The 13528-nt window shown below is 35.7% G+C and overlaps 2 protein-coding genes across 5 annotated transcripts; both read right to left on the bottom strand.

Moving 5' to 3' along the window:
• Positions 1–2167: 2167 nt before the first annotated feature.
• LOC142519758 (uncharacterized) lies at positions 2168–3874 on the bottom strand. Its single transcript, XM_075622790.1, has 3 exons — positions 3046–3874; positions 2848–2951; positions 2168–2617 (listed from the first exon to the last, which is right to left on the bottom strand). Exons 1-3 carry the CDS (start codon positions 3616–3618, stop codon positions 2290–2292), a joined length of 1005 nt encoding a protein of 334 aa, XP_075478905.1. The 5' UTR covers positions 3619–3874; the 3' UTR covers positions 2168–2289.
• A 1203-nt stretch (positions 3875–5077) lies between these two features.
• LOC142550019 (B3 domain-containing transcription repressor VAL1-like) lies at positions 5078–11023 on the bottom strand. Of its 4 annotated transcripts, none has more exons than XM_075659262.1 (15): positions 10900–11023; positions 10624–10812; positions 10292–10437; positions 9448–9529; positions 9220–9336; positions 8366–8982; positions 8166–8262; positions 7894–8068; positions 7675–7751; positions 7529–7609; positions 7227–7442; positions 6830–6879; positions 6599–6712; positions 6188–6273; positions 5078–6001 (listed from the first exon to the last, which is right to left on the bottom strand). In XM_075659262.1, exons 3-15 carry the CDS (start codon positions 10402–10404, stop codon positions 5304–5306), a joined length of 2523 nt encoding a protein of 840 aa, XP_075515377.1. In that variant the 5' UTR covers positions 10405–10437; positions 10624–10812; positions 10900–11023; the 3' UTR covers positions 5078–5303. The 4 variants fall into 4 exon arrangements, with proteins under 4 accessions (XP_075515377.1, XP_075515382.1, XP_075515389.1 ...); XM_075659267.1 differs by having other exon boundaries at positions 6206–6273; XM_075659274.1 differs by having other exon boundaries at positions 7227–7409.
• Positions 11024–13528: the final 2505 nt, after the last annotated feature.

The raw sequence follows: 13528 nt of genomic DNA, 5'->3' as shown, positions 1-13528 counted from the left end.
AAACCTAGAAAGTGTGTCAGGCCCTGCGCTTCATAAGGATCCTTAAAACTCCCCGTTCCTACACACATTGCCGCCGCAGCCTGTATAAAAAATAGAAAACGAAGAGAACTTTATTCTCAACTATCAAACAGCTCAATCGAACCAAATGAACTAAGCTAACTCAGATTGACGTCATTAAATCCCCACTAATTTGACAGAATCTATCCAACCTTCTTCTGCAATGAGCCTTTCCAAACTTTTTCCTCTTCCTCCTCTACGTCATCTTCCTCTCCGCTATCTCCTCCGAAATCCTCGTCGTCTTCTTCTTCATCTTCATCCTCGTCATCGTCACTTCCACCAAGCTCTCTCCCCATAAGGTTGATCGGAGTAAATCTCGGGATCGTGAACAAGCAAAGCACAGAGACCGTTAGCGAGCTCAATGTATCTGTAAAGCCTCCTGTCTGCGTGGGACTTTATCACAACGTCGTCGGAGGAGATAGCGCCGCCACCGACCGCCATTGTCAGCAATAGAGATGGAGAGTGAGAAGAGAAGCGGTTGAGTTTTGGTTTCGGGAGAGACGCGGATGTCTTGCAAAGGTATTTGCAGTATGCGAGTCTTTTGAAGTCTGTGTTATGGCGTATAGGGCAGTAGCTCAGAGAGGATACCAGCTTCATTCTATGTTTGGGAAGTATGCAAGATCTAGACAATAGAGGTTTCCATGGTCAATTGCCCCGTGATTACACAAAAAATTCATACGCTTTGGCGAATCCCCAGTGGTACTAAACCAACTGTTAAGTCTCGCTACTACTACTGCATCCACTGAGCCGTGACGCCGGACCAAATCATCTTGAATGAGCAAGAGTTGTTTAATGAGTGGTGAGTCCTCTTTGAGCCAACCCCAGTTCCATACCCCTCCGAAGCAACTATAAATACGATTCATCCATTTGATCCAAAGACTATCTTTTCTCAAGTGTATTTTCCATAGGGTCTTCGCTAGAAGTGCACGGTTCCATGCTTTCAAATCCTTCAATCCAATTCCTCCATTAACCAAAGGTTTGCATAGCATGTCCCAAGCAATGGGGGATGTTGAGTCGGCCATACAAATTTCCGACAGATCAAATGGATGGAATCAATTACACAATTCGGTATAGGCAATATAGATAACCAAAAACATTCCACTCCTTGGATTAGCACTCTGATTAACTCAATTTTTCCGGCATAAGAAAGTGATAGTCGAGGCCAAGAGCTTACCTTTTTGTCGATTGTATCAACCAGTAAGTTATACTCTGCTGCCCTTAGTTGTCTCGCCGCAAGAGGTACTCCTAAGTAACGGAATGGCAATGCTCCAGGATTGAATCCTGATATTTCGATTATTTTCTGTTTTACAGTTTCATCCATACTAGCCAAATATATGTTAGATTTCATCGCATTTATTCTTAAGTCAGATGTGTCTCCAAATTCATTTAAACATTGCATAATCATCGAGACACTTCGAGCATCCCCATGAGAAAACAGGAGCAAGTCATCAGCATATGCTAGATGCATTATGCGAAGATTACCACATTTTGGGTGGAAACTGAAATTAGGAGATTTAGACATACATTTGAGTGATCCGGATAGTACCTCAACGCATAACGTAAATAATAACGAGGATAATGGATCGCCTTGTCTCAATCCCCTCTCACCAACACTTGGAAGGGGTCTGTCTCAATTATCAGCTTAGACCATATAAGTCGATGGCCCTCTTCGGTCCAATCACTTCCGCAGTCTTGGAAGATAGATCTCCATGAAAAATCCGACCTTCACCAAATCTTTCGTTCCAAATTAAATCATCTAATCCAAGCACAAGAATTTCGGATATTATTGAATAAAACTGGAAATTATGATATATTATTATAATTTTTTTAAAAGTTTATTGACTTTTGTCTTGGGAAACTATATGTGACAACGTAAATATTTAAAATGACTTTGAAATTTAATTGGCATTCAACTGGCCATATATATATATATATATATATATATATATATATATATTGTATTGTAGAATATTGTTGATTATTCAAACTTGGGAGTAAACATACAACATTGGACACAGACAACATTGTTCTAAAATGCACCATTATTCTCCTTAATTAGCTGGTCGAGCCACCTTATGAATCCATCCAATAAGGCCAGCACCCTTTCGATCATAAACATAATCATAATAATAGCATGCACTTCAAAAATATACCCTTTAATTTATCCTCAAACAACAGGAACAAAACATTGATTATGAATGAAAAACCAAATAATTTCATCAGTACTGGAAACTAGAAAGGCAATGGATGGTGATGAGCTGGTGAATAAGGCGAATAGGACGACGAGCTCGCGACAAATGAAGGGGGGTTGTGTGGAGAATGTGGCCTGGCTGGTGTTCTTGTTCTTGGAGTGACAGGGAAATGATTATTGATAGGAGAATGTGGCCCATTCGGCGTTCTTGGAGTCGCAGGACTTCTTGATCTGGATACCATCACGCTATGAGTGTATCGATTTTCGCCACTTCTTCGAGGTCCTCTCTCTGCCCATTTGAGCTCTTGTTGTTTCACCAAAGATGGATATCCCATACAACACCCTATCTTTCCAGCTTCTTTTATATATCTATCAAACAATATCATCATATATGTGATTGTCGTATCAACTTCTTGGTAATAACTCAAAATCATCGAAGGAACTGATAATGGTATGGCCAAAAATTACACAAAAATAAATGGATCGTGATGATATAGATATACACATATATTGAATATGAGAATACATATACGTCCACAATAAAATTGAAAATTCATTCTAGCCACATATGCAGCAATTGGATCATGGAGTTTTTGTACCTTTGGCTGAATCTTCTTCCCAAGCACTCTATGCACTTTCTACCCTCGGTCATCTCTCCCATTCCAATGCTCACACATTGCCTGCAATATACCCTTCCACACACCTAATACAATGAATACGCATAAATGTGAAAATGATGTCATATCAAAATATGTGCTGGTCTAATTAAAAAAACATCTAAAAAAAAAGCTACTTACTAAGCAACGGTGCCGAAAAATGTAGATAAAATTGCAGCATACGGTACAGATATTGGTGTGTGGAATCCCGGGGCGATGCCTCCCACCGCCGCCTCTCTCTCCTCCATAGGCCACACTCATGCCACTGACATGGCTCATATCATCATCATAGACAACACTCCTCTGAAAACTCCCAGCCCCATGATCACCACTATGTAAGCTCAGTCCATGAAGATGGTCACGATGGTGATCATGGCCGAACATATTCCCCACAGGCCCCCGAAAATCACCCTCGTTCGATCGATGGATCGCATGGTGATCGCCATGCAGACTATTATGCTGGTGGTGATGGTAATTAGTGGTTGGAAAAGATGCTTCTAAGCCTTTGCTGAAGTCTAGGCTAGGGAGTTTGGCTAACTGTGTTTTCGGGCTCGATTCCGATATGGGTTCTATGGCATTTCTCTTGTCTGCTGCATTCTGTTGCCTCACTTGAGCCAGGTCTTGGAAAGTGAGGTTCACCGAATCATCTGGCACTCCGAGATACAAATCCTCGAGCTCTTTTCTTGCTTTCTCTAGCGTTGCTCTATCCCCCATGAATTGAGAAGATATATTTCTGAAAATTTTCTTCGGAATCGAGAGAGTTGTAAAATGAACTTACGTGTGTTTGGTGGGATATATTGAACAGGCGCAATGTAAGGGACGACTAGACATTACAAAGAGCCAAAACGTCAGGCCGGTCACGCGTTTTGGTGTCTCTAGCGTACACAAGAGAAAGGGAACAAAGTTGAGCCCGTGAGGGTATATAAATAATCGTGTTAATTATTCAAATGTAATTAATATTTAATTTCAAAATTAAATCTCATTGTAACATATGGGAACGAACGAATTATACATAATAACATAATAATCGCAAAAACTTGTGTGAGACGGTATCACGTGTCGTATATTGTGAGACAAATATCTTATTTGGGTCATCCATGAAAAAATATTACTTTTTATACTAAGATTATTACTTTTTATTGTGAATATCGGTAGGATTGACACATCTCACAAGATTCGTGAGATCATCTCACAAAAAAACTACTCCTTAATAATTTACAATTTTAATCTTTGCTAAAACTTTAGTGAAATATTCAATTAATGTCTCATCTTTTTGCGATTTCAATTATCTAATTTGATAATTATATCAGAATTAGCATTCAAAATATTCACACGAATATTATTCGAGTATTTATAATATGTAACAAAAATCCAAATAAGTATTCAAGACCAATTATTTATTTTAAAATCTCAAATTTATCGATAATTTAATACCTAGATGATAATATCTTTTGGGATATTTTATTTCCAACTAAAGTTTCTTGCAGGCCTGATGCTTACATTGGTTGCTGCAAGCTAATATACCATAGTTTTGTAGTTTTCAGTGGGATTTTAAAATAATTAAGTCCTTTCCAAAAACTATATTATATAATAATAATTAGGTGGGAGTAAGTTATATATGGATAAGAAAATGAGAAGCAAAAGATAAAACACGGAGAAAAAAATGAGAAGCAAAAGATAAAGCACGGAGAGCGGGAACCAACTCTTCGAGAGGCAATCAATCCGGGAACGCAGTATCGGAGTGCCAGACTGGCTGACCTCCTGACATTGGATATTCCTTCATTACAAAGGGCCATTTGAAAACATTTTTTTTACATTAACTGGAGCCAATTAGAGAAACTCACTTCAAAAGACGAGTCCGGCCTCAATGTTATCATTGCCCCCGTGAATACATCTGTCCTCTGTTTGGACTCTACTATAATTGATAGAAGATGATTTATTTACTATTTTTACTGTAAAGCTGTAAAAAAAGTTAAAAGTAAATTTGGTCGGCTCCTTCCATCACATAAAATAGACAGGTTGAGATAGTAATTTTGCGACCTATTCCGCCCTGTCTAACGGCTGATCACGGGCGGCTCGCCTCGCTGGCCGTTTTGATTATACTAATTTATGAAGAAAAAGAAAATGTAAGCTGAATTTAAATTTTAACTTTACATTTCAATATATGTATAGGTATCGAAAGTTGGTTTATTCTCGACAAATTTGGTTCCCTCGGATATTTTCAAACAGCGAACCGCAATCCAAAAGGAAACAAATCACACTCCCTCGTCTCTATACCCTGTACATGACTACATAAGCTAAAAACAAAGTATATGAATCCAAACACACACAGAAAGAAGAAGAAGAAGAAGAAGATAACTATCATCTAAAAGAGAAAATGTTACCCGAAAATAATTCCCTTACTCATCTTCGGGATTATTTTCTTGTCCCGGAACCGCAGGAAGCATGGCTCCTTCACCGGCAACGTTATCTTCCTTCTTAAGAACGGATTCTTCTAGGCTTGGTAAGTCATTCGGCTTCCCCAAAAACATATCGAAAGGAAGAGTAGCAACGTTCATTGACGTTGTCGAGCTCATCCCATCCTCTTCGGCAATAACATCCTCTTCACGGTACGGATCACAGTTCAAATCCAGCGTTCCCTTTTTCGCCTCTTCCAAATGCAATTGATTTCCATCTTCATTTTCCTGATGATGGTTCATATTTTTAAGTGCATTTCCAGCGATATCTTCTTCTTCTTCCTCCTTCTCGAAATAAATTTTGGCAAGAGCAGGCTTATCTTTCTCCTGGGAGAGCTCGGCTTCACGTTCTGATTGTCTTTTCTTCTTCCGCATAATTATAGTCTTGAATCGACGTTTTATGGTTGAACAGACATTGCATTTACATGCGGGCTCGTGTTTTCCTTTCCCACTCGGAGGCTGGATGCAAACAATGCAAGAGCATCCTGGCCGGTGTCGAGGATGTCTCGTGGTGGCACCAGCAGAAGACTCTCCAATGTCACCTATGTTGTCACCTAGAACTGCAATGGTAGCCAACGCATCTAAGCCAGATGGTTCCCCTTCTTTCGACACATTATCTGAAATTCTTCTCTTCTTAAACTCTGGAAATTGTTCAAGAAACAAATCAGTGTCATACTCGAAAACAATTATTTGGTGAAGTAAACAAATAAAAATTGGTTTACAGGAGACCTACATATACACATACAGATTAACCAAATAGAAAAATTATCCAATTATTTAATTGTAAAGTGTAAATGTCTACAAAAGGAGGGATTATTTCATCGAACCAAGCTTATAATTCACACCATTGTTATAGGTAAAGAGAGCTTCCAATTCCTGCGGGCTTATATCATCTGCAGCTGAACATGAACACCTGAAGCAAATAAACGCAAATAAGCAGCACATCAGTAATGTTCCCTTTGTTCTGCCTTGACTGAGTGAGCAGTAAAGGCTCAAAATTACTGCTACGACAGATTTAGAAATAAATAGAAAAAAAATTAATAAATTGAACGACTTATCAATAATCCATAAAGAAGTCTTAGGGGTATGGAAGCGGGATCAGAATTATTCAAAGATTAAGAATGGTTCATTTTAAGTTTGGACTGAATCATTTAATCCCATTCTAGTCTATATTTATTCAAACATGGTTCTGAAAATTTATGGATGCCTCAGAAGGCTCAAGAATTCTAGATACTAACCTATTCGAGTCCCATATATTATCTGAACACGTCCACTTGGCAGAAAGAAGAGCATGAACGGGTAACCTTCGCCATTTTGAGCAAATGTCGCATTGTGAAAGTTGTTCCTGCTCTCTGATAAGATTATCCAACATTGTAATTGATAAACACACAAGAACAAAAAGTCTCACGCAGATAATTAAATTTGAGTCGCAGTCTTACAAGATTTAAAAAAATTATTTCAATTCTTACCCCAACAGTCGAGAAGTGAAAATTGTCCTCTTTCCAAAAATGGGTGGTTCCTAAGCAATAGAAAAAATAATCAATACAAACTACTACCGAAATAAAAATAAAAACCTGAACAACCGAACAATAACGCCTGCACCAATATCTATAGGCGATGGTAAAATAATAACTCAGTATATCAGAAGTGAAACAGTCAAAGCATCATGTTTCAACTGTTGTACCATGTTAATAGATATACAAAACAATGGGAGCGGAGCATTGATACTATACAACAGAATCCAAAGTGAAATCGAAAAAAGCCATAACCATAGCAACATACAAGGTTTCATAATCTTACACCTTAAAACACGAGCACCATTTTATTATGAGAACATATATGATAACTGCATAAAACTTTACTTACATCAAATTCTTCAAATTCAAGGTCTTCAACCAAGACAATGGTTGGTTTCGCAGCTGGTGAAGGACGAAGCAACTCTTGTGCTTCTTCCCATGTAATTCTCAGCTCCACGGCATCATCATTGTGCATAAGAAGCCGTTTATTTTTAATGTTTCTCAACTTCTTCTCAGACACGGGATTACTCTGCTGCACGGAATCATCTGATGTTAACCCTCCAGTCTTCCAAATTTTGAGAAACAAGATTATGCCATTATCATAGGCATATATAAAAGAATGAGTCAAGGACAAAGTAAGTATTAACTTACAGGAAGCAAAGTTTCAGTAACACCAGAAAACGACGTTTCTCCAAGAGAATTACCATTTGGGAGGATGGTCACATGGGAATCCTTCGCAACAACATTACATGTCAGCAATTTAAAATAATCAACAGGGTCATGCATAACATGCTTACCAGCAGATCACCATTATTTGTCGCCTTCCGACAGCCTATCACGAGCTGACCCCCAGGATCTATCCGACTAAATGTCACTGCTCAAAACACAAATAATGCACAGTAATATCATATATATGTCTCCGGGAAACAGTTTGAAAAATAATTGTGGATGGTAAATACTATCTAGTGATTTAAAAAAGGTGATTAAAAAAATTATATAATTATCCAAGGATATACCTACGTCACCGGCTTGTACTTGCATATTTTGGATGCAAGGGGTAACACCCTCCAATACATACATTCGGCTGTTATTATTAGGCCAAAATCTAAATTGAAATGTCCATTCCTTTCCTTTTATGTCCTGAATCCTTATAGGTATACCTTCTGATTGATTAATAGGAGGAAAATATGCCTGCAGCAAAGATAATTGTGATGATAATTACCGAAATTTTGTCACTAGATGCTGAAAAGAGTAATAATACTAAGCAAAAACACAAGTCTAGTCTAACTTCAGCACAGGCTTTAGGAAGGACCAAGCGACCAATTCGGCCAGCATCACTTGCACTCAGGATCTTCTCAAACAATGGTACAATCGAGGATTTCAAGCTGAAATTATACAGTCAAGGCAAACTCTGCGTAAATTTTTTTTCTTGCAAAGAAAAATCTGTGTCAGGAATAAAAAAAGGAACGAATTAATTATAGAGGATACTCTACGGATAATTGTTGCAATTCTTGATCCGTGATCTTAGGCCAGTAGCGAGGAAGCAGCTGAGTCCGAAACAGCCCATCAGCTGGAGGCCTAGCAAAACGTTTTTGTGCAGTACTGTCTTTATTTGTCTCTGAACTTGCTGCGGGACTATGCTTGACTGGCTTTGACAATGCTTGCTTTGTAGTTTTCCCATGTTGGAAGGAACATTTGCTCTGTTCGACCCTTTCAATAATCTCTCCACGAAAAGGCAGAACCGAACTTGAACTACCTAAAGGAGTTGCCAAAGAAAAGTTTGGAGACTGCAGAGCCAGAGACTCATATGCATTCTTAACTTCTTGTTCTGGTCGACCGATATCTTGTTTGAGAAAAGCAGATGAAGAACACTGCTGTCTCAGATTTGATACACATTTTTGTGTATCCACGGTTTTCAACATGGATTCTTCTCGTCTAAGTTGCTCAGGCTTCGAAATCTCGTCATTTGCTTCCACGGCCTTAGTCAACTGAAGAAGACTCTTGGTACTAAATTTGTCGTCGTTTCTTATATGCTCAGTAACTAGAGTGTGCACATCTTTTAAGTCATTTGCCATAAACGGGTCACTGGGAAGATCACCAATAGTCTGCATGAATGATTCAAGTATAAGTAGTAACGGCTTCTCAAGTAAAATGGTCAATTCACAATACATGCAATCCATGATTCTGGAATTCGAAGAGGACAGAAGGAGATGGAATTAAGTTTGCAATTTCAGAAAAATATATGCATATTGCTTCCCCAAAAAAAAAAAACAATAGATTTACCTCTCGAAATAAGCACATTATAGTTAATTCATTTTTCCCGATTTGAAAGGAACAAAAACCTGAACCGGTTGCACATGTTGAATTTCCAAATTCTTTGCACAGCTTAGGCAACTAATACCCCCAAAATCCATGTATTCGTACAGATATCTTGAAGCAGTGCACCCGCAATGGATGAGCTGTCATGCCAAATGAAAAAAAAAAGACAAACACAAAAATTTAACAAAAATTAATAATTAACACATAAGAACTTCTTTAAAAAGACGGTATGGATGTCAGAATATTATTACCTTCCCACATATTCTGCATTCCCGCCAACCAGATTCCTTAAAGTGGAATGTCTCACAAAAGACTGAATTGTCATACGAGGATCTGAATCACACTAAGCCACATCACAAAACGAATCAAGCTGACCACGCAGATTAACCGAAAAGAAACTTCTTTGATTCCTAGAAAAAAATTAGTTCAATATAAATAGATACAGGAATAAACATCATACACAAGAACTCCAGCATAGCCAGTGAAGTATGTACATGGATGAAAACCTTGATCTTTCAAAGAGATACAGATTCCATATATCTATACTATTCTATACTGTATTATTAAATGTGAGGACATAATAATAACTACCTAAAGAGGACACAACTTTTTTTCTCAATTTTACCTTTATATGATATTATTATTACACTTTTGTTTTTTTTTTTTTTAAATTTCAACACAAACTTTTTTTTTTTTATTTCAATCATTCAAATATCAATTTAGAACTAGGCTATATGAATAGCTCTAGCCAATTTAAATACAGATGAAAAAATGATTTTTTTAAAAAAAATTAAAATAAAATGAACAATTACCAAATAGGAAAAAAAATTTACCCACGAGGAAAAACTACGGAAAAGTGAGATGAAAAGGCAAGGGAATAAAAAATGGCGCAGAAAATAGAAGAAAAATTCTAAAAATAGGAAACACAAAAATGACAGAGAAAACTCGTACTAGCAGAAGAAGAAAGACTCTCCAGTGGAACGATATTTTAGGGATCAATATTTCACATGCCCAAATTACTCCCGCGAACTGAAACCAGACGCGGGAAACTGTATGCAGAATGGAGAAGGGTCAAATTTGGCATTCAGAAATTACCCGCAGTTGAAACAAAGCGTAGCGAATCCTCCTGATTTCAACCTCCAACCTTTCTTCCACTCAGACGATGTCGTCGTACGGCACGCCTTATTCATGCAATTCTTTGACCCCATTTCTCGCAAATTCAACTCCCTAACTCAAAATCCCTATTAAACCCAAGCATAATACATCGAAATCAGAACCCTAAAAACCCCATCAAAAATGAAATCTTGCTGACCCACATGTACGAAACACAGAATTCTGCTGGCAAATCGCCATATCAAAAGAAAAACAAGAGAAACCTTCCCATGTACCTTAATTTTTCAGAAAAAAACCATGTTCCACTCACTCACCTTGTCCAAATCAATCAAATGCACGACGGCACGTAAACATCTCCAGGCCGAATCAATCAAAACCCACGTCGCCAGTCTTTTTTCTTTTTTGTACCACAAACTAGAAATCTTGGATAGAATCCGAGATTCAAAAATCAAAAGTCAAAACGGGGGCGGACGCCGGTGTCCCCATCGGTGGTAGTACTGATTCTTGCTGCGTCAAAATCAAATCAAATTAATTAAACTAAAGACAGATAAACAAACGGATTAGACATAGAGATGTGTGTAGTAGCGTACATCCATGGGCGTGTGCGTACGCGTAGACAGAGATAGGAGGAATAGAGAGAGAGAGAGAGAGTAAAAGCGGGCGTGCATGCAAAAGAGAACAGATTCACAAAATGCATGCACGACACTTGAAGACAGATGCACTAAATTAATGCTGTTTTATTTCCTTCTTTTTTTGGGGGTTTTTTTTACAGAAGATAATTAATTAATTATTAATTTAATAATAATAATATTAATTAATTTCAGGGTTTTTACATATTTCAGACAACCGATACGATGAATTTCATGACACTTACGTTACGTAGATTCCCACGTTGTCAACGTATCCCATTTGATATCCCACACTGTATACGTACATATATATACAAAAAATAGACATTATTTTTATGCTATGTTGTCGAGATACACTTGCATTATATATATAAATATAAATACTGAAAAAATTATTACAACCGACACATTTTATCATATATTATAGATATTTTTAAATATTCTATATATTTGAGACTATAATTATCAATTTATATGTATATTTGTATTGATTAATAATTTTAGTTTAATATAAAGGGTATGATAATCATGATATAATTTTAAAATTAACATAATATTTTTTTAAAAAAAATCAATAAAATAAATTTAAAAAAAATGCGTACCTAATTTAATTCAATAAAATTAATTGAACTTCAAAAATAATTTATGGTAATAGTGAAATCAATTTTTTAGTTGAGTCATGTATTAATTGAGTCATTTACTGCATGTTATATGTTATTTTTGGTTGGTTTTTTTTTTAGATTATTTTATCAATAAAATATAAAATATTGATTTGAAGATTTTAGATATAAAAGAAATAATTGAAGAAGTTATTTGTTTGTAGATATATTGTGATTGTTGAAGATATTATGGATATATTGAAATATATTATCTTGATTAACATGAGAAGATATGATGCCCAATTTGAAAAGAAAATGTATATTTTGGATATAATGTGATTGTCTATATAAATGAGTGTTCATTTATTATGAAGATCGCCGAGAGTGGTCATATGTGGTCGAGGAAGGCTGTTGATCTTATATTGTCAAATCATTAAGAGTTGGTAATATACGACTTTGTTTTACAGAAAATCGTCTGCTGTCCATTATGTATCGTGACAAACTGTGAGACAAGATTCATTGTATTCATTTTGATTTCGAGGGTTTCAATTGACAGTGGTATGCACCACACCCTAAACATCGCGATTCATTCCTCGAGAGAAGAATGTGACGTTCTCAGTTTCAAAGAGATTTCGAGTTGGCGGATATTGAAGACGAGTAATACTCGCTAAACTGAGTCTACTGAACATATTCATCATAAAGGCGTCATAAAAAAAGATGAAGTCTTTTATTGTTTAAGTTCTTATATAATTGTAACATTATTAAAGTTTAGTGGATTTGCTTGATAGCTGAGCGTGATCCCATGAATGTAGATCAGTTGGATCGAACTACATTAAAATAGTCTCGTGTTATTATTTTTGCTTTCAGTTTTATATTTCTTAATTTCATAAATTATGGAAACTAAACAAAATAAGAAAAAAATCATCATGACTATGATGTTTATTACTCTTCGATTAACTCACTCTTCTATAGGATCCATATTTATCATACTTTTCATAAATTCAAGAAACATTTTTGAGAAACAGAAGACGTGGTAAAATTATATATGAAAGATGACAGTTATAAATGGGAAATAAATGTACAAAATTAGTTTTCGATTTTAAATTAAATAATAACATAGGTATATTAAATTTTAAAAAAATTTGGGAAAAACCACCACCCAAATTATTTTTTTTTAGTAACGAAACATATAGTGAACTTTACATAAATAATTTTAATTTCGTATCTAATGCTTACAAATTTGTAGAATTCGCTCTTTTTATAATAATAATAAAATAATAATAATAAGGCTGTATTATATTTTCAGACAAATTTTGGAGTTGCCGAGTCTTTGACCACATTATTGAATTTCCCCTTGTATTTGTAATTCATTAACATTCCGTACGTCAGATATTTTTTTTAAAAAAATTGTTAGTTGATTTTGTATATTTGTTTTTATGTTATTTTTGTCTATCATGCAATCAAATACAAGCTTCTAGTCCACCATCTTTAATTTTGTGTGTGCAATTTTAACCCTTTTTTTTTTACGTGTTGCTGATATAACAACAATGAAGAGTTAGTGTAACATTAATGCAGTGTTAATATAGCATTGACATGAGTAATATCATATCAACATTTTCGATGAGAAAAAACTAAAATTACACAAAATCGAAATATCGAGACTAAAACTGAAATTCGATGACATATATTATAAAAATCGCAAGATAACAAAATTACCGGAACAAAAACAAAATTATAGTTTTTATTTTTTTATGACAATGTACCGGCAGATGATATATTTTGATACACATTAAGTTAAGTACTCTTGGAAAAACACAAAAACCAAGTAACAATGTATAATATATCATCCATGAAAAAATATTATATATTACTCGAGAAAATATTGACATAAGAAATCTTTATGTGATTTAATTTTCATGTATGGATGTAAAATCAAATAGCAAAAATTTGTGTGAGACTATCTCAAGGGTTGTATTTTGTGAGACGGGTCT

This window comes from Primulina tabacum, chromosome 1, assembly GCF_025594145.1.
Source record: "Primulina tabacum isolate GXHZ01 chromosome 1, ASM2559414v2, whole genome shotgun sequence".
NCBI lineage: Eukaryota > Viridiplantae > Streptophyta > Magnoliopsida > Lamiales > Gesneriaceae > Primulina > Primulina tabacum.
Note: the sequence above shows the minus strand (reverse complement) of the source record. Positions and strands in the feature narration are given on the sequence as shown.